Source organism: Spea bombifrons, chromosome 9 (assembly GCF_027358695.1).
Source record: "Spea bombifrons isolate aSpeBom1 chromosome 9, aSpeBom1.2.pri, whole genome shotgun sequence".
Lineage (NCBI taxonomy): Eukaryota > Metazoa > Chordata > Amphibia > Anura > Pelobatidae > Spea > Spea bombifrons.
In genome coordinates, this window is record NC_071095.1 from 8,548,195 (window position 1) to 8,571,979 (window position 23,785).

Genomic DNA, 23,785 nt, shown 5'->3' on the forward strand with positions numbered 1-23,785 from the left:
TTCCGCCAGGTGGTTTCTCTACCATGACCAAAATGCAAGACGGCGAAGACGAGTTGGAACTCTACGCCCCTAATCCGGGCGTGCGCGGCATGACGTGCCTGGACCGCGAAGCCTTCAATAAAACAATAAACGTCCCCGCGATTAAAGTGAGGAAGGAGGTCATAAACCCGCTGATGAAGTCTCTCAAACCCAGACTGATCCAGCGGCCGAACATGAAGAGGGTGGTTGAGGACCCAGCGGACGACGTGAACAAGCTGGTCCTTTTGGACCCCTTCAAAGTAACGTCGGAAGAGTCGTTTGAAGAACGCGACCGCTTGCTCTTTGAAAAGTTTGACGTCGGCCTCCGGCTTACTCGCTACGATCTGCAGCTCGCGTACGAGAACTTTAAATGCGATGAGATCTTGCGGGCGGTTTTGCCTAAAGGTCAGGACGTCACGTCAGGCTTCAGCAGGGTTGGCCACATCGCGCACATGAATCTGCGGGAGCACCAGCTTCCCTACAAGAATTTGATTGGTATGTCGAGGCGTCACGAATCCCAATAATGCCTTCCTTTTAAATACCGTAATTACTTGATTACAAGACCGCTGTAATGCTCATTCTCGCGCTCTTTCTCGCGCTCATTCTCGCGCTCTCTCTGTTAAGTCTCCCTAACTTCTCCGCCAACGCCTCATTTTCCGCAGCTCCGCTTCTTCTCTTGCCTCTTTTGTCTGTCTCTTCCCCAGTATCCGTTCCGCAAAAGGGTGGAGCCTCAATGCGCAACCCCCCCCCCGATTGGAGGGACAGGGGAGAGGCTGTCCCCGTGGTGCGCCCCGAGGCTCTGCCCTTTTTCTGAAATCTTCCAAAAGTACAGAAAATTGCAGACAGGCTAATGGAGAGAAAGAGATGCGGAAGAGGGTGTGCGGCGGATCTGAGGTCTGAATAAAAGACTATCTTGATTATAAGAAGAAAAAACCTAGTCTTATAATTGAGCCAATACAGCAGCGTTGTTTTATTCAAGCCTGATGAGATTAATGATAAACTCGTTACACCCCCCCCTCCACCCGCATTATAGTAGATATTTAAATTAAATTAGTATTTTATAATTTATTTTTTAAAATATTTCTGCCATAAACTAAGTAGTTTTTGTTTGTCTTGGCTTCATTAGAGTTATAATAATAATTTTTAAAAAGCCAGCTCTACATATATTATATAGAAATTAATGTGATGTTTTCCGTGTCTTCTTGCTTCTTGTAGGACAAGTAATACTGGACAAAAACCCCGGGATTACCTCCGTCGTGAATAAAACCAGCACCATTGACTCAACCTACCGAAATTTCCAAATGGAAGTGCTGGCCGGAGAAGAGAACATGATAACCAAGGTTCCGAATTATATTCCATTTACCAAGTAAAAATGTTTTTTTTCTTTTGCAGGAAGACGGCATACTTTGACCTCCTATGATGTCATAGTTGTTTATCTCCAGACGTTTCAGTTTTTGGATGCATCACATTACTTATAACATAACTGTACCCATATGTCTTAACTCCTGTTCCTTTATATTGTGAATTTTAACTTCCTTCATCAATGACATCATCTAAAACATTCCATGTTTTATTTTCTTTAACCAGAAGCTTTTTTTTTTTTTTTTTTTTTTGTTCTTTTAGGTTAAAGAAAATTACATCACTTATGAATTCGATTTTTCCAAAGTCTACTGGAACCCGCGTCTCTCCACGGAGCACGAACGTATCATCCAGTCTCTGAAGGCCGGCGACGTTCTCTTTGACGTTTTCGCCGGCGTTGGACCCTTCGCTGTCCCCTCGGCCAGGAAGAATTGCGTTGTGTTCGCCAACGACTTGAATCCGGAATCCTATAAGTGGTTGGTGCACAACTGCAAACTGAACAAGGTGGACAAAAAAATCCAGGCGTTCAATAAAGACGGCCGAGAGTTTATCAAGACGACGGTGAAGGCGGAATTACCAAAGTACATGAAACTGTTTTCCGGTGAAAGAGAGCGCAGCCTCCACATCGTCATGAATTTGCCGGCCTTGGCTATAGAGTTTCTTGACGCCTTTAGACATTTACTTGGCGAAGAGCCGTGCGACAATCCGATGTTGCCGACCGTGCATTGCTACGGGTTCTCCAAAGACGACAACCCTGAGAAAGACATTAAAGAGAGAGCGGAGTCCGTCTTGGGGAGCGAGTTAGATGACTGTAGCGTGCATCCGGTGAGGAACGTCGCGCCAAACAAAGAGATGATGTGCATAAGTTTCCGGCTGCCCGCTAAGGTTTTATTTGAGAAACAGGCCGACGCAGCTGGTGAGTCTAGATATTAAACACAAAGTAACTCGGGACAAACTTCTGTTAATGCCAACCATACGTCGGCTTCACGCCGTACTTCCACGTCGTAAAGTCATCAGCCGCTCGTCTATTGTGTCTTGGATCTTTCTAACGCTTTCTCGTTGCTTTATTTTCAGATGAACCCGCATCGAAACGCTTGAAGACGGACGAGGCCCCGGAAAACTAACGCCACGGCTGCTGCCTTTATTTTTAGTTATATTCGTTTAATTTTCTAGACTTGCCAACTGTATTTCGATTCTGTTCCGTACATTCCTTTTTAAATAAAATGTAAAAAAACATTACAAAGAAAACGCGTCTCTAAAAATAACCTAGAAACATAGAATTTGACGGCAGATAACCATTTAGCGTATTTAGTCTGCTGTCAAACATCCCCCCCGCTGTAGAGACTAAAACCTAAAGTCCTTGGTCTCGTCTTCTGCTGGGAAACTGTTCCACATATCTACCACCCTCTCAGTAAAGTAGAACCTACATTACATTGAAGCCTCTGACCCTCTAGTGTTCCGGCCTCGTGTTATAAACCCCTTTATGTATTTAAACGTCTCTCCCCTATCCCCTTTCTCTTCACTCCTCCAAGCTGGACTTACTGAGTATCCCTTAGTCTCTCCTGATACTCACCCCCCCCCAGCACACTCTTCTCTCTAGATTAGGTGACGAGTAAGAAGCCGTGACGACAACGCTTTAAAAAATATAATTTTATTCAAAGTCACAATCCAGTGTTAATATGTTGTCATATATTTGGGCAGGTGAACGTAAAACACGCGTTCTACACTAATAATAATAAAAAAAACACTTTGTTGCATAAACGTGATGTTCCGTTAAAGTAAAATAACACTACGGACGTGTCACAACACAATGGTTTGTACTCAAGCAACACCCCGCGTTGTGTGACTAACGCATTACAAATATTTATTCACCAGATCCTCGTAGAAAAGAGAAAAAAAACCACAAACTAATAAAAGTTAAAAATAAACATTTACAGCTTCTCGGAGAAACCCAGATGATATAAATGGAATGATTCAGTTTCGCCATCAGACTTGCCTTGTTGTTTCAGTTGTTCACAGCGGTAACGTGTTCCCCGAAAAATATATTGGTTTTATGCACTTTTCCCCCAAAAAAACACCCCTTTCCCTTCTTTTTTTCTTGCCTTTAAACACAGCTGTCATTATTAAAGTGGCCGTGGTGCAGATGGCAGTAATTTTACCAGATTTGCTTGCGTTGGAGGCTGGGTCCGTGCCAACGTCCGCTTGGGCTACTGCGGCTGCCAAAATAGGCCACTGAAGGCATCCTGCAGCGCCCGGTGACACGCGAGAGAGGAAGTGTAGCCTCCAGCCACATCCTGCGAAGCGGTCGCTCGAACGTGGTTTAGGAATCTAGAACAAAGGCGGACATTGTTTTAGCCAAGAAACGTAGAAATGAAAACGTTAAATGATTTAGATGAATATCCAAACGAACACAATCCAGACACCCAAGCGCAACTCGCGTTCTGCGGACATAATGTTCTAAAGCTTAGAGTAAAACGAAAAAAACATTCTTAGAAAGTGGCTTTTTTTTCACAGGGCTGATTATAGGGCTATTAGGCCGCTGTTCTGCTTTGATTTTTCACATATCCGCAATGAAGACCCGGGGGAACGTTAAGCAGTTCGTAGAACAGACAGACTTTTCGATGGGATGGGGTGAAACCCAAGAAACGCAAACATGAACACCACGGCTGCTCGTACCATCATTACTTATAGCGAAATAAATGAAGTGTTAAACATTTAGCTGGCGTGATATTCGACCTGTACATGTTTGCCCACCGTGGATGAAATCGTGAAACCTTTTCCTGATCTCTTGGAAGGGACTTCTTACAGGCCTCGTTACAATGTAATAATGTTTTAACATGTAAAGCGTGTGTGTGCAGTGTTTCTGAAGAATTGTGGGATATTTGAGGCTACCTCGCGGCTGACAGACTCATTGGCTTCTCCCTCAGCGGGTCTATTCACTAAAGTGCAAGTGCATCTGAACAGGGAAAAAAATGGGAGCCCGGCTCACAAGTTCACTAAAGGCAACTCACTATAGTAGTCATACAAAATAAAAAATTGCATGCACGTGCATGCGGGGGATGGACTCATTTGCAAGTTGTCTGCGACTTTAAATGCAAGTTGGAACTTGATTTCCGAGTCCCTCCTGCTACATTAAAATGTATTAAAAAAAGTAACGTGAACTCGCACACCCTCACCTTTAACTCAGAAAATGTAAAGTGGCAAGCATAGACATAATACACTCAGAAAAATCCAAGAATATGCATTGAAGGACCACTTTTCACATTAAAAATCTGAGCTTGTGCAACGTCAACATCTCTGCATCCCTGAGAAGCAAACAAAAGAAGGGCAAACAGATAATGGAACATGGTGCCTGAGATAAACCGGATACTGTCATTGAATAGTGTAATATACCAAAGCTTTGCAACTAAATGTGGAGGCATTTAATAGATTTCCATCCTGACAGATTACTATTTACTGATTTGAGTCATCACAAGTAGTAGAAATTTGTGAACGGTGTAACACTACGAGTGCTAAAAGCCCCTGCTTTGCGAGGTCACTCCACCAAGTTATCCCAGGTTTCCCTAAATGTGAGAATCAAATGGAAGCTCTGAGGTTTGGAAGGTGCTGAGGATCCAAGAGACCCTGCACAGATCTCACCGCAACTCAACTAATTATTTGGATGTGATTTATGCCTTTAAATTTCCTTTATGACGCAGCAAACCTGTTTTTTTTTTTTTTTTACCTTCTGGTGCAGACCACACGTAAACTGTATATTTTACTGTTCTAGACCTCATCTCAATAACGCCGGTTTCTGTAAACCCCGTAAACTCCACATAAATCCCTCGTAGAAGCCACATACACTGTCCTGATCTGAACTCCTTTCACTGCCATCTTTTCGGTAAACTTTTAACTTTCCAAACCTGAAGAATTAACAATTACGTTACATATGATACATTATATTAGGTATTGATGTGTGGGGGCAAAACAGGGGGGGTAGGAACAAGAAAAGATGGAGAATGCTGGAACACAAGGCGATTCTGTTGGGTAGCCCCAGCTTGACCTCCCTCCGGGCACCCCGAACATTTCCTACGACACCTTGATTTCATTTGTGCACTTCCGTGACGCTCGTTCCGCACAAAGGGTTAAAAGTCTAATGGTTTGTTTGTAAACTTTAGCCAAATGGTATTACTTCCGAGGGGGGGGTTAAAAAAAAGAAAGGAAACTTCCATTTTCTTGGGAAAATATGCATAGGTCACATAGGAACCTAAGAATGTCACTCCTCTGGTGGACAGCCGGTAAACGCCTAATGAGGAGCGAGGTCACCCATGTCAAGTGCCCAAGGCTGTCTAATTTTCAACTAAATCATTGCGTTTCCTAACAAATAATTGCATTTCAGAAACATCCTGATTCAGGAAAACACAAACAAGAGAAGGCCCAGTCGAACTTCATTCACATCATATCAAACTTTCCTAGATATACTTTTTGGGGCTGTCACTGGGGTTTGTTCACCGAAGGGGGAGCTTAGAGAGAAAATGCAATTTAACGCGCTGTCTCCACTACGTATTATGAAGGGCCAACCCCAGTGAGCGTCGCATTGGCTGGCCATGCATGATAGTCAATCGAACATCACTCCATTGATTGAATTATGCCATACACTGGGAAACTAGGTCAAAGGGCTGACCCTTTACGCATAATGAGTTAGTGAGTTCAAACAGCAACTCTCCTGCAGCCACCCGCTTTAGTGAATAGAACCCCCAACCCTCTTACACAAGTCCTACACCATAAATAACGTTCCGCTACTAAATGATGATTCTCGACTCGCTTGCGGAGATCACCAGCCGACAAAGTTCTAGGAAGTTCTAGACCCATTCTAAAAATACAAGTCACAGCCAACGTTTTGACGCAGTATCGTCTTCACCAGGACTCACTACTACTGGAACTAACGAAACCTCACAAGGAACCACTATTGTTATTTATATAGATCCTTTTTATACTGCAGTTTGTCGTTAGATGTAAAGTTTAGTTGTATTTTATTGTTATATAGCAATATGAGGGCGCCATATAAAAAACAATATAAAACAACAATAATAATAATAATAATAAAAAATAATGGACGTATTAGCAATAGTAGCCATGATAGAAGTCCATGAATCTCATATGTGGAATATTTATTTACCCCAACCAAGGTTGTTTGAAAAAGAATAAAGAAAATAATGCAATTTCAAAATTATAAAAAGCATATTTTTTACGTCTAAAAAAAAATAATTTTTAGTAAGTCTGGAATACAGAACTAAAACAATTCGTAGGCAGTTCGAAATCATCTAAAACGTTAGGGCCTCGCAGATCACCAGGTCGACGGTAAATCTCGCATACTTCACATGCACGGACATATAAATTACAAGCTTTTCTCTGTTTATTCATATGATTTGAATTGATTTTTAGCAATTATGTGCTTCTTTGGGCAGCTTCCTTCCTCATTACTCCTGCAATCATACCGGTATAAATTAGGATCAGATTAGGATCATATGCGCCATTAAGTGGTTTATACGATGGTTCTACTGGAAGCTGCATTCCATTCTCCCGATCTTATTGGAAAAATATGTATTTTTCTAAAGACTATATTTCCTGAAATCGCTAAAATTCAAAACAAAGATCTTGCGGGCCATAGAATACCAACACTGGGGGATTCTGCTCGGGGGGGAAGAAAAACTTGAATACCTTTGTGGCTAAAAAAAAAAAAAAAAAAAAAAAAAGGGTTCAAAGATATCAAAAACCCAAAAGATTTTACTCGATAAGTTGGTCACATTCCACATTTTAGGCAGAAAGCGGGTTTCCGAAGCCTTCCAAGGAATTATATAGCTGTAGACGTATAACATATACTACATGAGCACAAGAAGAAGTTCTAAAAAATAAATAAATAAAAAATACAAAAAAGTGGAAAATCCTTAACTTTCCTCTATTTTACACCCATTGGTTATTTTTATCTCCATTTTCCACAATTGGAGAGGTAACTAAAACGACACATAAACGATTACTTAAAACTAATCTCACATTGTTTATTTATTTTATTTTACGGAGATAAATTAAATAAATTAAAATTAGGTTTTAATCACCATTTCCAAAAACACGTCGTAGGAGAGTCTCCTGTCTGACTGGGTTTATTGAGGGGAAAAAACTACAAAATCAAAAGAATTTAGGAATTCATATCCCAAATAACAAATTCGCCAGCTGCCTGAAATAAATAGACTAAATAGTAGAATATTTCTAATTATTTTTTCCCCTCTTTTATTATTTTTTTCAGGCTTAATATTTATTAGAAAAAAATTTAATAGAAAAATTTAATAGAAAAAGAAAAAAAATAAAAAAACACTTCTGGATATTCCAGTTGCAGTAGCTGATGTTTCAGTTTATTTATAATATCCCCTTTTTCTGCTTTTCCTTTGCTTTTGGAAGTATTTACAGCGTGAAACTTCTAAACATTCCGCCAGACGGAATGAATTCATTTTGCCAGCCAAAGCCTTGTTCTGGTTGCTCGGGGGCGAGCGGCGGTAACCATATTCCGTTAACGCAAACATCTTCAAAGCAGGGTTTTGATTTATATATTTTTTTTTTCCCCGGGAACAACAGAAAGAGTTAGCGATGGTTTACGCTTTCGGCAAATGTCAACACCGGGTAAACATGGATTCCCTTTACATTCTAGAGCTTCTGGTTTACGATTCAATCTGCTGACATAGTAGATGAAAGGAGGGAGATAAAGCTCAATGATGGAATTTCACCGGAAAACCTTGAAGAAAATTAAAATAAAATGTAAAAAAATTCCACTTTTGCTATTTTTTTTTTTGTATTGTTTTTTTTTTTTTAAGTTTTTTTTTTTTTTTTTTTTTTTTTTAGGACTTCTTTAGAAACTGGTATTTTGGTAAATATTTCGAATAGCCATCTCTCAACTAATAGCCAATTTGCCAAATAGCTTATTTTTCGCCTCCGATGTAGTTCAACGATGCGTTGATTGAAACATTACATGACAGATGAAGCTACAGATGAAGCTGTACAACCAAGTGACAAAACTGGGAGCTCATTCCCGAGTACCCGTTTTCTCCTTAATATACACCAAAATGCAGATACGGACTATGGATAGAAGTCGTCCCTGGCACTTTAAGGCCAGCAGGCGATATATGGATACACCCTAATGCTGCTTTCTTGGATCACTCGGCCACCCTATTGCGCATTTGGGCATCTCCACCAGATGCCACCATGATAAAGCGTTGGGTTGGTGGCTGAGGATAAGCGCAGGCGCCGTTATTAAGTATATCAAGCCACTTTAACGGATGTCAGGTCCAATAAGGAACTCTCATTGATTGGATCATCCCACTTAGTGAATGGGGTCCCAGGGAGTTTTTATTCTGTTCCTCCGTGAGCTCAGAGACTATCGACGCGGCCTCTCGTCCTAATCGCGTTATCTCTGCTCCACGTCAGACCGTAATGCTGCTAAGCCCCTTTCTGGTACTTATTTGCGGAGCTATTTTCTTGTCCCTCCAAACGATTCCGGAATTCATTAGCGTTCCATTTTAGTAATGAGCGGATAATGATTATTTCTGGTAACCGTGCTATCGCTTGCAGGAAACATTCCTTTAGCAGCGAAATGCTTCCGCTGGTAAGTCTTGTGGAAATGGAGCGTTTAAAGGCATTCCTTAACAATCGGGACACCTGCCCCTCCATTTGTCATTTGCTCCCCTGCCAGCTGTCTCGGCTCTCAACGCCCAGCCTGGCCAAAAAATTAAAAAAATAAAATAAAAAAAAATGCGTTGTTTTCCGGAGGGTCGCGGTCAGACTCCCCGGTTTGCATTTCTTAATGCAGCGAATCGGCCGTCTGCTAAGCATTTTATCGTCATTTCTGGCACGGCGCACAAGGACAGGAGCTCGCTCTGCAGGACCCGTCCGCATGACGTTCCTAGGCGCCGTATCTACATTTAGTACATGACTATAACAGGCTTCATAAGTACTTGACCCTAGGACAGGAGGTCACTCAGCGGGGCTTCTCTCGCTCCGTTTGGAAAGGCCTCCGAACAAGTTGCAACTTCACTGAAGGTTTAAATGATTTAGAATGTCAGCAAGCTAAACATAACTTACACGTAGACATAGACGACGTGGCAAGGAAACAATACTGAATGAAAGCGAACGGCAGCCATTGTACGTGCAATAAGTCACGATGAGTTAAGATGAATCGTGAAAACGAGATAAGATGAAGCAAAGTGCACCCCGGCTCCGATCCAGCTTCCATCAGCACCCTAATTACTACCAACATTTCTGCTCTTTGATCAAACCCCTCAGTCTCTGGTTCCTCCGGATCAACAAGCGTTATCTGATGTCCACTCGGCCCAAGCACAGGAGGCGTCACGACATCACCCATGGTTATAGGACCATTTTGGAGAATATGTACTGATTATTGCTGCTAAACCCCGGGGCCACATTTCAGATGGAATCCCAGACGATCAGGGAAGCATAAGACATCGGTTCCTGCTTCTAGTGGATTTACACAATTCAGATTACTGAATAAGTACAAATGACATCATAAAATATAATCGTTAGTTTTCTCATTCACCATTATAGACAAAGCCCTCCAAGAGCTCTGAGTTGGCCAGAAATCAACATTTGGCATCTCCCATCTTGACTATTGCAACTCAGCCTTAACTGACCCCCCTCTTATACAGTTTGCCCCCTTAAAAGCCATCATGAACGCTACTGCTAGGCTTATCTTCCTCACCCATCACTCTCCTAACGCCTCTCCCCTCTTCAGTCTCTTCACTAGTTCCCAGAGAGCTTCAGATTCAATTTAAATCCCCCCGAGTCCCACCACAATAGTGATTGCAGTTCCCCTATCTACATCTCCTCACTTTTCTCCAAACTCACACCGACCCGGTCCACTCGGATTTCTGCGTCTCGTACGCAAGACTGCTCAATGTCCAGACCCTTTAGAACGCCCTACCTCCATTTATATTACTCACCCAGCCTTACCCCTCGCTGTCTGGCGTCTCGTGCCCTCTTACGCCCCATCTCCCTCTAGATTACGAGCTCACTTTTAGCAGGGCCCCCCTCAGCTTTGCGTTCTGTAAGTCCAAATTGTTAATGCGATGCGCTACTTTTTATGTCCCGCTTACTCGTTGTATTGAGATGCGTAATACGATGGCGCTATAAAAATACACTGCGTTACAAGAAACTTCACTTTGTAAGTGAAGAAAGTGCTGAGTTTAGCTCTATCCCTTCAATATCACCGCTAGGCCCACCTTAGAAGACCACCGTCTTCTTCCGAGCGATCGCGCTTCCGAAGATGTTGGAAATTTCCATGCCCTATCTACTCCAGCTGTTCGCAGTATAAATCCGCGTACAAATAAAAAAAAAAATATTTAAGTCAGCAAGGACGGCGTAATAAATCATCGCTGTGAGCTCCTGAAACAGCAAGACCAAAGATGCAGGAGTCGAGAACACGCTGACCACGTTCTGTTCTACAGGCTCCTTTGTGCTGCCGTGAATCAGACTAGGAAAAGAATAATAGGGTTGGAGATATTTACAGCCCTGAGAAATGAAGTATATAAGTCATGAGTTATATTATTATTTCTAAAAAAAAAAAATTAAAAAAAAAAATAAAAAATTTTCTTTTTTAATTAAAAAATAGAAGCCCATCTTGCAGCTTACACCTACTTCCTCGTCAAGGAAAACGCGGAAATCCAACATCAAAAGGATTGGTAAAATAATAATAATAAAAAAATTATATATATATATATATAATTTATATAATACTTATATATTCAATTATTTTGTACTTTTCTGAATAGAAAAAAAAATACATTTTCTATCAAAAAAAGATCACTTTAGAGCACCCAAATATAGATCATTTATAAAAATATACATATTGAAAAACTGATGACTGGGTAATACTTTAGCTTCACTTTTATTACCAGAGAAGGTGATATATTGTTTGTTTTGGTCCAAAAATCATTTAAAATCTTTGTCTATTTTTATTATAGAATGTTTTGGCTTTAATACAAGATGCAGAAAGGTAATGACTCAATCTTGGTATTGAAACAGTCGGGTCATAAATAAGACATTGTGTATACGATTATTATTATTATTATATATTTTTTTTAAGTAATACATATTTTATGAAATTGGAGATGCTAATGCAGTAACCTGATACGCGGGTGGTATTTACTAAAACGTACTTTCTCCCTTTTTCACGGTAAAATAAGACGCACTCTCTACGCCAAAGCTCTGGAAGTTCCGGCATAATAAAACCCTTTGCGATTAATGTTTTATTACACCTCTCTTTTGATGGATTGTTAGCTCTTTGAGCCGGGCCCTCCTCTGTAAGTTTCTGTAAGTCAGATTGTTATGTTATATACTACTTGTTATGTCCTGTCTACCCATTGTACAGCGCTACGGAATATGAAGGCGCTACATAAAACAATAAGTAATAATTTGGAGTCTGTGATACATTAATATCCACGTGGTGGAGCACAAAACACTACAAGAAATCTATTGCGAGAGCTCTGTTCCATCTCCTTCCAATCAAGGGTTTCACTTTACACAAAGAAAGCCCTAACGTTCACGGTGCAATTATTATGGCTGAGTTTGGCCGTTACTAATGCATGGGAATTCTCTGTTTTCGAGAAGATGACCCTTCTTATTCTCACTCTTCGAAAACATAGTTTCGCTTTTTGTTCGGGTAATAAGCCTTGGGTAGGGTGGTGACCACCACGAGGCAACATTCTAATGTCTACTTGTTGGGCGTTCATTGGGAAAGATGAGGGTGGTGATTGGTCTCCTTCCTACGTGAGCCAGTTTAACGAGATGGGTAAAGCTAGACTTGGGACAGCCAACTTGACCTTTGGCCGTTAATTGATAAATAGAGCAACCTGAACCCAGCTCTAAATGTCTGTTGTCCTGGGTCAATTTCGGTGACCTTCCCAGCGCCGGTCGCTAGTGGACAGGACATTTGCCACCAAGCTCTCTGGGCCAACCATGGCCCCTGTTTGCTTGGGCTGCAGAGACACGGGGCATCGAGACAATGTTTCAGTGCAAAACGCGTTGCCCAGATACTCGGTTCCCAACACCTTGTACGTCCGGAGCGCTGATGGTGGCCGATAGCCTGGAATTCTCCGATGGAAGCAGGGGCCGGTTCATAGGGGTACAGTCATTCACCCCTAGACACACTATGGGTGCCTATACATAAATCCAGCCTTGGCTACATATCTCCGTGTAACACCTAGCGCTTGGGTGATCAGGCAGCTGACGCAATAAGGAGGAATCCTCTTAGAATCCGTGAATTACGACCGGCACTCGATGACCGTAAAATATATCGTGCACTTAATTAGTTTTACTCGGGTAAATGTGAGTTTTCTTTGGAACCCGGCACCTCGGGAAGTTGTAGAAATAAAAACCATGCCTCCCCCTCTGATTAAAGGTTTGTAATATATATACACCGGTATATAGTTTCCTATAAATCTAGCTGAAACCCCCCCCAATAGTAATAATAATAGCTTGTATTTAGGGCTGCAACTAACGATTATTTTAATAATCGATTAATCGGCCGATTATTTTTTCGATTAATCGATTAATCGGATAAAAAAAAACAATATGCAAATTTTTCGTTTATTTAAAAGAATTTAATGAACTGGATGTTAAAAAACAACTTAAAATTTACATTAACATTCTTATTTTGTTATGATGTAATAAAAAACAATATTTTCAAAGTACATGAACCCAAACACAATATTTATGAAACAAAATAACCCCAAACATTCTGAAAAGAGGTGGACTATTACTGTTCAAGAAACTTTGCCCCAGCACTTTGCACTTTGCACCCAGCACTTTGCACCCAGCACTTTGCACCCAGCACTTTGCACCCAGCCCTGGCACTTTGCACCCAGCACTTTGCACCCAGCACTTTGCCCCAGCCCTGGCACTTTGCATCCAGCACTTTGCACCCAGCATTCAGCACTTTGCACCAGCACTTTGCACCCAGCCCTGGCACTTTGCACCCAGCACTTTGCACCCAGCCCTGGCACTTTGCACTGTGCCCCTGCACCCAGTCTCTAACTCTGCCCTGCACCCAGCCCTGCCCCCACATTCTGCCCTGCCCCCACACTCACACTCTGCCCTGCACCCACTCTGCCCTGCACCCACACTCACACCCTGCCCTGCATCCCCACCCCCACTCTGCCCTGCACCCAGTCTCCCACTCTGCTCTGCACCCACACTCACACCCTGCATCCCCACCCCCACTCTGCCCTGCACCCAGTCTCCTGCCCTGCACCCCCCACCCCCACTCTGCCCTGCACCCCCACCCCCACTCTGCCCTGCACCCCCACCCCCACTCTGCCCTGCACCCACACTCACGAACCGCTCTGTGCGAATGGAGCCACTCGCACAGAGCGGTTCGCTCTGTGCGAATGGAGCCACTCGCACAGAGCGAACCGCTCTGTGCGAATGGAGCCACTCGCACAGAGCGGTTCGCTCTGTGCGAATGGAGCCACTCGCACAGAGCGAACCGCTCTGTGCGAATGGAGCCACTCGCACAGAGCGAACCGCTCTGTGCGAATGGAGCCACTCGCACAGAGCGAACCGCTCTGTGCGAATGGAGCCACTCGCACAGAGCGAACCGCTCTGTGCGAATGGAGCCACTCGCACAGAGCGAACCGCTCTGTGCGAGTGGAGCCACTCGCACAGAGCGAACCGCTCTGTGCGAGTGGCTCCATTCGCACAGAGCGATTCGCTCTGTGCGAGTGGCTCTGTGCGATCCGTGCACATAGACATGAAGAATACTTACCTCCGGAACGCGTCACATCCGTCACGTAGCTAAAAGAAGGCGGAGACTGCAGAGCGTGTAGCAGAAGCGGGGAACGCTCGCGGAGGTAAGTAAAAGGAGCCGAGTGCTCCAACAACGAATTGATCACTCGATTAATCGATAACGGAAATCGTTATCGATGATTTCCGTTATCGATTATTATCGATTTTATCGATTCGTTGTTTCAGCTCTACTTGTATTATCTCCCGAGTAAAGAACTAATTTCCCTTGGAAGATTGAAATGCAGGTTTTTAAACCCAAATCCTTTCCAAGCAGTAATTTAAGTGCTAAGAACCATCATATCTGATATTTCAGACTGTGCCAGGTTTGTGCCAAAGCAAAGGTTGTGGTGATCGTTATACACATACATTCACACACACACACTATACATATACATTCACACACTATACACACACGATACACACACACTATACACACACGATACACACACACACATACATACACGCACACACACACATATATATATATATACATAAACGCATTTTAATGTTACAATTTTTTTTTTTCACAGATCACTTGTTTTGGAATGAAAAACGTTAAGCCTACTTGTCTAATTTGTGAGGAAGTGACACACAAAAAAAAAAATACTAAAAATGGGAAGCGTGGTGGTATTTTAAATAAGAATCAGAACCCAGATTATGATGCAAATCGAGTAAAATTACAAAAGGTACGTCCCGGCGGCGACAGCATAAAGCGGAACGCAGACGCTCACACGGCCCAAGCGATCTGTGCAAAGGATTCCGAAACAGCAGAACATAAAGTCATTTATTTGTTACGTGGCAGCAAAAGTTTGGCTTCCCCCGAGATACAATTAAATCCAAGATACCTTAGGAGTGAAGGTATTACCCGCTAACCGTACGTTTTCCTCGACTTTAATGAAGTCCATGTCCTTGCACTAGTGAGAAGTGGGGAACCACGCGGCCGCGTGAAATCACGCCGCAGATTAAACGCCGCTGTCCTGAAACGCAAATATTGCACTATTTTTTTTTATTTTTTTTTTATTTTTTTAAGTATAAACATTGGGATTTACAACGTTAAAGCCCACCCTACAAAACGAGCGTTCGGTATAATTACATTTCCTACAGTGACTCGACTCTCTCGGGCATTCCTTCCAGACTAAACAGCCCCATTCAGCTGCCTTGCGTCTGATTGCCGATGAAAGAAGCTTGTTTGACAACTGCTTCGAGCAGAAACATATTTTTTCCATGATTGCATTAAAAAAAAAGAAAAAAAAAAGCGCCATTGCCAGACGAGCATTCCAAGCACAGGGGCTCAGGTTAGATCGATGAGTTAATATCGAAGGAAAAGGCCAACAAAAACATTTACAGCGGACATTTTGCCGTCACGGGCTGCTTTTGAGGTTAATTTAGCGGCGTGCTACAGCAGAAGCCAACTTTTAATATAACTCCACCGTACACACAGACTTCCTCTAGAGCCCCCCCCAAAACATTTTCCATATTCTCTGCATTTATAGCACCCCAGGGACCCCTTACTGTTAAAGAGCCCACAATATACCCCCAGGTGGGGGCGTGGAGGAGGCAGAACTCTTTGCTTCATATGCATTATACCTATAATTCCAATGGACAGGGGAGGGCAATTACCCGGGGGGGGGGGTGTTTGTCGCTAATGATGTCATTTGACTTTCTCCATTTTTATACCTCTGCTGTTTTGTGTTTCTTTTTTTTTTTTTTGGTTAAGAAGTTGTATTTTCTGGTAGGCTGTACTTTGTCACTTTTCTGGACCGTTGGTGGGAAATTAAACGCCGGTAATTTAATTTTTACAATGCATCTGCTAAACTAAAACTTACCCCACGATAAACTGAAATAAGACACGGTAGGGGTTCTTGCACTGATATTTTATGTCCTAATAACCATAATTATCCTGCTAAAATCTAATAAAAAGACAAAAAACTGTTTAAAACAATGTTTTTGTCCCCATAATAATTACTGAATATGTATTCACACAAATACATTTTTTAATAAATCCAAATTCAGACAGACTTTAAAAACAAACAATATTTTGATTTATTTAAATATTTTTAAAAATATATATCTATTTTTTTAATATTTAAAATCTTTAAAAATATTGAAATAATGTATAAATAATATTTAAAATAATATTTTAAAAATTAAAGCGCATTTTGTTTGTAATTTTATCATTACTCAATGGACCAAAAAAATTCTCTGAATTATGTTCAGATAACATCCCAGCTCATAGTCAATGATGGATAATAATAATAATACTAATAATAATATTATTATTAGTGTTATTATTAATAATATTAATAATAATAAAGGCTAATAATAATAATTGAAGAGGGCAGAGGTGACCAGGAATGACTGGGTTCTACTCATTCATTAATAGAGTGTAAGCTCATAAGAGCAGGCCCTTTCTTTTACTTCTATGTGTTAATGGCCATTTTAAATTGTTTATTGGTATCAGACACTACTGTCGCATTTATTTACTGCGCAGACAACAAAAGAAAAGAAGTGTGAGAGCATTCTGAATCGGAACACGCTTTTTTTTTTTTTTTGACATTTTAAAAAATACTATTATTTAGAACTGGTTCTCCACAATACCGCCTCTGTGGTATCGTATAACTCCAGACGTCTGTTTTATCCATCGGACAAACAGACCTCCGGCTCTTACAACCCAAAACCAACTCTGTATTCCAAGGTCAAAATATTTCCACCAATTTTCTATAAAGACACAGAACCATGGCGAGAATCCCAGGTTCCTTTGACTGTGGAGGTCATTGTCTATCCAAACTCCCCGCAGAGATGATTATATGCTAGGGTTCGGATTTACATTCATTTACATATGGTTTCAATAGCACGTTTTTCATTCTGCCACCTATAACTTAAAGGAGAATTCACACTAAAAATATTCTTCCCCTTGCACATAACCCCCAACTCTATATATAGTTGATAAAAGCCTGGTTTTATCTCATTTTCCCCCAAATAACCTCCTTTTATCTGCAGACCTGGAGGCCGCCGTGATATTTTGGGAGACTTTCCCGGCTCAAACACCACGCTGAGCCGACGCTTTATGGCGACGCTAATGAAGTCCCTTCCGCCATAGACTTTCATTAGTCAGAGAGTCCTGCTGGGTGATTAAGACCGAGCCGTTCTATTGTTTTCCTAAAAGAACAGAGCTAGCACACAAATACATGACTAGTGCGTTGCAGTCTGAGAAGCTTAAGCTTTGTAAATGGTAGAACCGCCTTCAAAAAAGAAAACAGCTTCGTTTTCCTGAAAACTATTTTTTTTTACGCAATTATAGTATTACGTCTTCTCGTTGACCTTTAGATTGCCCCAAGAAAAACTCTTCATTGTAATAATCACATCTTCCTGGTGTTAGGGGATGAAGATTTGTATACACAAATGTGAACTTGTTATTCTGCGTCTCTGGTTTCTTCCGACTCCTTTGCGGCTTGACTTGTGGAAAGACTAATAGGGCTTTAAGGACCTCTGGTCAGGTGCATTCATCATCCCAAAAATAACAAGGGACTTCCCCCTAGTATCTGGCGCAGGCTTAGGGGTAATTTTAACTTTATAACCAAAAAAGAAAATCAAGTTTCCTAAGTAAAACATACATCCTTCAGCGTGGAGTAAGGCCGGATAATTGAATTACGCTCTCCCTATGTACTAACGAGAATCCGCAATTAACGTGAACAAATCCCCCTCGTAAACATCTGCTAGGTTTGCCGGTTGACAACGCGATCAGCGAAAGTGCAGAGTTCATGGCGTACGAGAGATCGGGTGACAGCACTCGGGATGGAGCAGGTATCAGAGGGTCAAAGGGCCAGGCAACATCTGGAATCGCACCTGCATCTAATTACGAAATTGGGACCAACGTGGCTTTCAGTGGATCGCATTTAGCGGGGAACGGGCCATAGGTGGTCGGAGACAAACAGATAAAATAACGGCCCACCTTTTCCGAGGCTTATCCTGTGTTACGTCTCCAGTAGGGTCGGAATATTTAATGGGTCAGACTGGTTACGTCAAAGTATGAAGCGCTAGCTCCCTGGCCCACTCTGATTTAACGATATTGGGCGTAAGGTAGTTATCTGTCGGAGTTCTATCTATGCTCCTTTTAGTAAATATGTTTCGGACCAACAGAGATTTTAACTCAGTACTTTTCATATTTATTGGCCATTGTGAAAAGGTTCCGGGGCCGGGAGTCTTCTGCATGCTAGACATTAACAGGTTAACGCAAACGTGTAGCGGTTAGTGAAACGCACATCGGGCGACACAACGGGCTGTACTCACCCCTGTCTACCCAGCACTTCTATCTGTGGAACTGATGGTCCGTACGTCTCTATATGAAGAGGCTGGTACTGATATAATACTTCCTCCAGCTTTGGGATCGTCACAGAAGAGATATGCTGACCCTGGAAAAAAATAACAATATATAAATATATATTTAAATTATTTTAAAAAAAAGACATTCAGCCTGTATATGAAAATCTCGGTGATATTTCTAGTAAATCAAATAGAACTGAAGACAGATTAAGATGGCATTTACAAATTGGAAAGGTTAAGACAATATATATAGATATATATATACACACACACACACACACACACTACCATTCAGACATTTGGGGTCACTTAGAAACGTTATTGTTTTTGAAAGAAAAGCACATTTTGTCCATAACATGAAAATAAAATAACACAAAATGGATCAGAAATCCAGCACAGACAGGGTTAATGTTATAAATTACTGTTGTAGCTGGAAACGGCTGATTTTTAATGTTCCAATGACCCTTTATCACTCCCATCACTCCTGTGTTCCAATGACCCTTTATCACTCCCATCACTCTTGTGTTCCAATGGCCCTTTATCACTCCCATCACTCCTGTGTTCCAACGGCCCTTTATCACTCCCATCACTCCTGTGTTCCAATGGCCCTTTATCACTCCTGTGTTCCAATGGCCCTTTATCACTCCCATCACTCCTGTGTTCCAATGGCCCTTTATCACTCCCATCACTTTCGAATGGTCGTATATATAAAAATTAAAATCTATATCACACAGCCTATTTAGTTCTTCCTCCCCAGCTTCATGGCAGTTAAAGGCCTCTTTTCCCAATATTTTTGGCAATATTTTCAGCTGCTGTAGTAGGTCACTTGGACCCTGGTCTTGATCCAGAATGCCTATCCCATGCATGTCTTAATGACTTCACTGGATTAACCTTTACCACCCCCGCTGGAAGGCAGTTTGGGTTATTCCCAGAGCATTCAGAGAAGAAATACTTTCTTGCACTACATCTAAGCATCTGAACGTGTCCTGGAACTTCTACGTTTACCCAAAAAAGGCACCGAGGTTGCTACAATGCAAAGGAACCAGACAGCAATACGCAGAAACCACCTCTCTCTAACGGAGATCATCAAGCGTTCCATATCTACTGGCTGCCCCTGAGTAAAGAGACCAAGAAGGCTTTTGCTTAAAATAAATAGAGGGACATATGCAACAAAAAAAAATTACATATACATATATATATATATATATATATATATATAAATACATATATATTAATCAAGTGCCAAACTTTAGTCCCCACGGTGCCAAGAGAACCCATGAATACAAAATACTTCATTTTCCATCTCCAACTAAAGCATCTGCATAAATGTTTTCCTGCAAATATTTTTATTTTTGTAACCATTATGTATTTTTTACTGTTGAATGGCGTTTTTTTGCAACAAGGTAACAAAACACAAATCGATAAATAAATAAATGCGGCAAGGCATGAGTTTGAGTTTTCCAAAGGACGGCATAAAAGTCATACTGCGGAGGAGAAATCCACAATCCTAAAAAGCAGCAAAAAAACAGGGAAAAGGGGCACACAAATCACAAATATATATATATATATATACACTCGTTCTGAATGAGAACACGGATACTGTGGGAATTATCCACAAGTGTATCTATATACTAATCACTAAGTGGCTCGCTGATTTCTCCCAGCGATCCGGTATAATTTTAGCGTCTGGAATGGCGTAGTGACACGTTTCCAATGATTATGACAAGCTGGAGGCAACTGCATTGTCACTCAATTACTACATGCCCTGCAGAGGGCACTCACTCACCACCCATCATTATGACATCACTTGTATCATATATATACATACTGTAATATATATACACACACTAATTATATACGTACATATACATACACTACCATTCAAAAGTCACTCTGTTGGTTTCATGGAAAGCAAGGAGATTTCTGGCTGTAACATCATTACAAAAGGGTTTTCTAACCAATTATCCTTTTGTATTTAAACTTGGAACAGCAAACACAACGTGCCATTGGAACACAGGAGTGATGGGAGTGATAAAGGGCCATTGGAACACAGGAGTGATAAAGGGCCATTGGACCACAGGAGTGATGGGAGTGATAAAGGGCCGTTGGAACACAGGAGTGATAAAGGGCCATTGGACCACAGGAGTGATGGGAGTGATAAAGGGCCGTTGGAACACAGGAGTGATGGGGGTGATAAATGGCCATTGGAACACAGGAGTGATGGGAGTGATAAAGGGCCATTGGAGCGCAGGAGTGATAAAGGGCCATTGGAACACAGGAGTGATGGGAGTGATAAAGGGCCATTGGAACACAGGAGTAATGGGAGTGATAAAGGGCCATTGGAGCACAGGAGTGATGGGAGTGATAAAGGGCCATTGGAACACAGGAGTGATGGGAGGGATTAAGGGCCATTGGAACACAGGAGTGATGGGAGTGATAAAGGGCCATTGGAACACAGGAGTGATAAAGGGCCATTGGACCACAGGAGTGATGGGAGTGATAAAGGGCCGTTGGAACACAGGAGTGATAAAGGGCCATTGGACCACAGGAGTGATGGGAGTGATAAAGGGCCGTTGGAACACAGGAGTGATGGGGGTGATAAATGGCCATTGGAACACAGGAGTGATGGGAGTGATAAAGGGCCATTGGAGCGCAGGAGTGATAAAGGGCCATTGGAACACAGGAGTGATGGGAGTGATAAAGGGCCATTGGAACACAGGAGTAATGGGAGTGATAAAGGGCCATTGGAGCACAGGAGTGATGGGAGTGATAAAGGGCCATTGGAACACAGGAGTGATGGGAGGGATTAAGGGCCATTGGAACACGGGAGTGATGGGAGGGATTAAGGGCCACTGTACGTCTATGAAGAGATTCCATTAAAAAAAAAAATCAGCCGTTTCCGAGTACAACAGTCATTTACAACATTCACCCCGTCTGTGCTGGAATTCCGATCCATTTCATGTTATTTTAATGGACAAAATGTGCTTTTATTTCAAAAACAAGGACATTTCCAAGTGACCCCAAATGTCTTAAACGGCCCATCCGGACGTTAATATCCACTACACACTGAGTATACTAATACTAAATAATTATTACTACGTAGCACAGTAACAATGCAGTAGAGTCCATGAAAAACAGACTGCAATGGCGGAGCTTTCCTTCCACAGACTGGCTGCTTCAAGCAACCAATCAGTGCTCAGAATCGTCGGACCATGGAGGAGGAGGAGGAGGGCAGCTGCAGGGCTGCAGCTTCTAACTCAAGCAAGTGCTTTATTTTTCCAGTAAACTGTCCCTTTAACATTAAAACAAAGCCAGAGTGCTCCTTTAACCCGTTGGTGACCAATGAGGTTCCTAAAACTAAGATAGAAGCAGAAACATGGAGGGGCCAAACAAGTCGCTAATCACAGACTTGGAAGACCCCCTCCGACCGCTAAAACACAAGTAGGGGCCACATAATCTCATAGGAAGCCCACGGCTCTTTCTGCTCAATTTCTTCTCCAGTTATTTTCTTCCTGTTATTCTTCTTAGCAGCAGAATTGACAGACGGCTCCGTTTTTCCGAGCGAGAACCCTCAGAGAGACGTAAAGCCGCTGCGGTTGGAATATCGTGCGTTAGCCGCATAGCAGAATACGCCGGACATTGAGTTACACAAAACATGCGGCCCCCGACATATTTACTGGAAAACGTATACGTTGCTTTTCTGTGCCCGAGGGGCTTCTCAGGCATTAGGATACTGTACAGGCTGCTGAAAGTGTGATATATTACGATATTAAAAAGGAACTTAATACAATGGAGGGCTGTGTATAAGAGCAGAACCAGAAGCAAGCAAGAAAGAAAAGCTAGGGGGAACGGGGTTCAATGTCAGCGATAAACATATCACGGGTAAATGAATAGCAATCCTCGCGTAGGTTGTAAAAGATAAACTGAAATATACTATTTTGTTTTACGGCTAAAGGCGTTGTTTCAATCCAGAATAACATATTCTTTTCCTCTAGGTGAACTTTCAGGATGCTTTTACAGTTTATACAGCTACAACCAATCAGTGCCTGCTTTTGTGTCACATGAGAATTAAGCATTCCCAGCAAAAACATTATATATCTTCATAGGCGTACAGAGGCCCTTTATCACTCCCATCACTCCCGTGTTCCAATGGCCCTTTATCACTCCCATCACTTCCGTGTTCCAATGGCCCTTAATCACTCCCATCACTCCTGTGTTCCAATGGCCCTTTATCACTCCCATGTTCCAATGGCCCTTAACACTCCCATCACTCCCGTGTTCCAATGGCCCTTTATCACTCCCATCACTCCTGTGTTCCAATGGCCCTTTATCACTCCCATCACTCCTGTGTTCCAATGGCCGTTTATCACTCCCATCACTCCTGGGTTCCAATGGCCCTTTATCACTCCCATCACTCCTGTTTCAATGGCCCTTTATCGCTCCAATCACTCCCGTGTTCCAATGGCCATTTATCGCTCCCATCACTCCTGGGTTCCAATGGCCCTTTATCACTCCCATCACTCCTGTGTTCCAATGGCCCTTTATCGCTCCCATCACTCCTGTGTCCCAATGGCCCTTTATCACTCCTGTGTTCCAATGGCCCTTTATCACTCCCATCACTCCTGTGTTCCAATGGCCGTTTATCACTCCCATCACTCCTGGGTTCCAATGGCACGTTGTGTACGCTGATCCAAGTTTAAAAGGATAATTGATGGTTAGAAAACTCTTTTGCGATTGTGTTACAGCCAGAAACGTCCCTGTTTTCCATGAGAGCGGCTAAGTGACCCCAAACTTCTGAACAGTAGTGTGTGTGTGTGTGTGTGTGTGTGTGTGTGTGTGTGTGTATATATATATATATATATATATATATATATATATATATATATATATATATATATATATATATATATATATTTGAACTTTATGAAAGAAATCTGAACACCAACATCTCAAATGTGTCCATCATACAGTCTGCTGGATGTGTAATTATTATCAGAAAATCCCCAATCACATGGTTACAAAGGCAATTGCAAAAAGAAACAAACAAAACAAAAAAAATCACACCGGGTTGACAAGAAGGTCAGGAGACAGATTTAGGATCGGACGTCATTTTCTATTTGCATAGAAGCCAAAGACGAGAGGGAACACTAAGAGACAACGGGCAGCTAAAGCAAAGACGTAATCATTTGTTAGTCAAATCCGCTCATGAACAAACAAAAAGTTCCAGGAGGTCGGACTGTTTGAAATTCATATAGGAAAA

General features: G+C 42.0%; 2 protein-coding genes across 3 annotated transcripts in view; one reads left to right on the plus strand and one right to left on the minus strand.

The window, feature by feature from the left end:
* Positions 1-8: 8 nt before the first annotated feature.
* On the plus strand, positions 9-2,625 carry TRMT5 (tRNA methyltransferase 5; the record flags this gene model as incomplete). The annotated part of the gene is made up of 4 exons (XM_053475436.1): positions 9-513; positions 1,234-1,358; positions 1,642-2,293; positions 2,452-2,625. Coding segments are annotated over 4 exons (1,332 nt in total), but the record flags the coding sequence as incomplete, so codon positions are not given.
* A 387-nt stretch (positions 2,626-3,012) lies between these two features.
* Positions 3,013-23,785, minus strand: part of MNAT1 (MNAT1 component of CDK activating kinase) — a 43,715-nt gene continuing 22,942 nt past the window's right edge. Inside the window, exons 7-9 of one of the 2 annotated variants that reach the window (XM_053474935.1) lie at positions 18,493-18,614; positions 3,559-3,705; positions 3,013-3,521 (exon numbers count right to left, since the gene is read on the minus strand). In XM_053474935.1, the coding sequence (XP_053330910.1) occupies positions 3,585-3,705; positions 18,493-18,614 (243 nt within the window). In that variant the 3' untranslated portion in view covers positions 3,013-3,521; positions 3,559-3,584. Of the gene's footprint in view, positions 3,706-18,492; positions 18,615-23,785 lie in introns of both variants that reach the window. The other variant, XM_053474934.1, reaches the window with a different exon arrangement.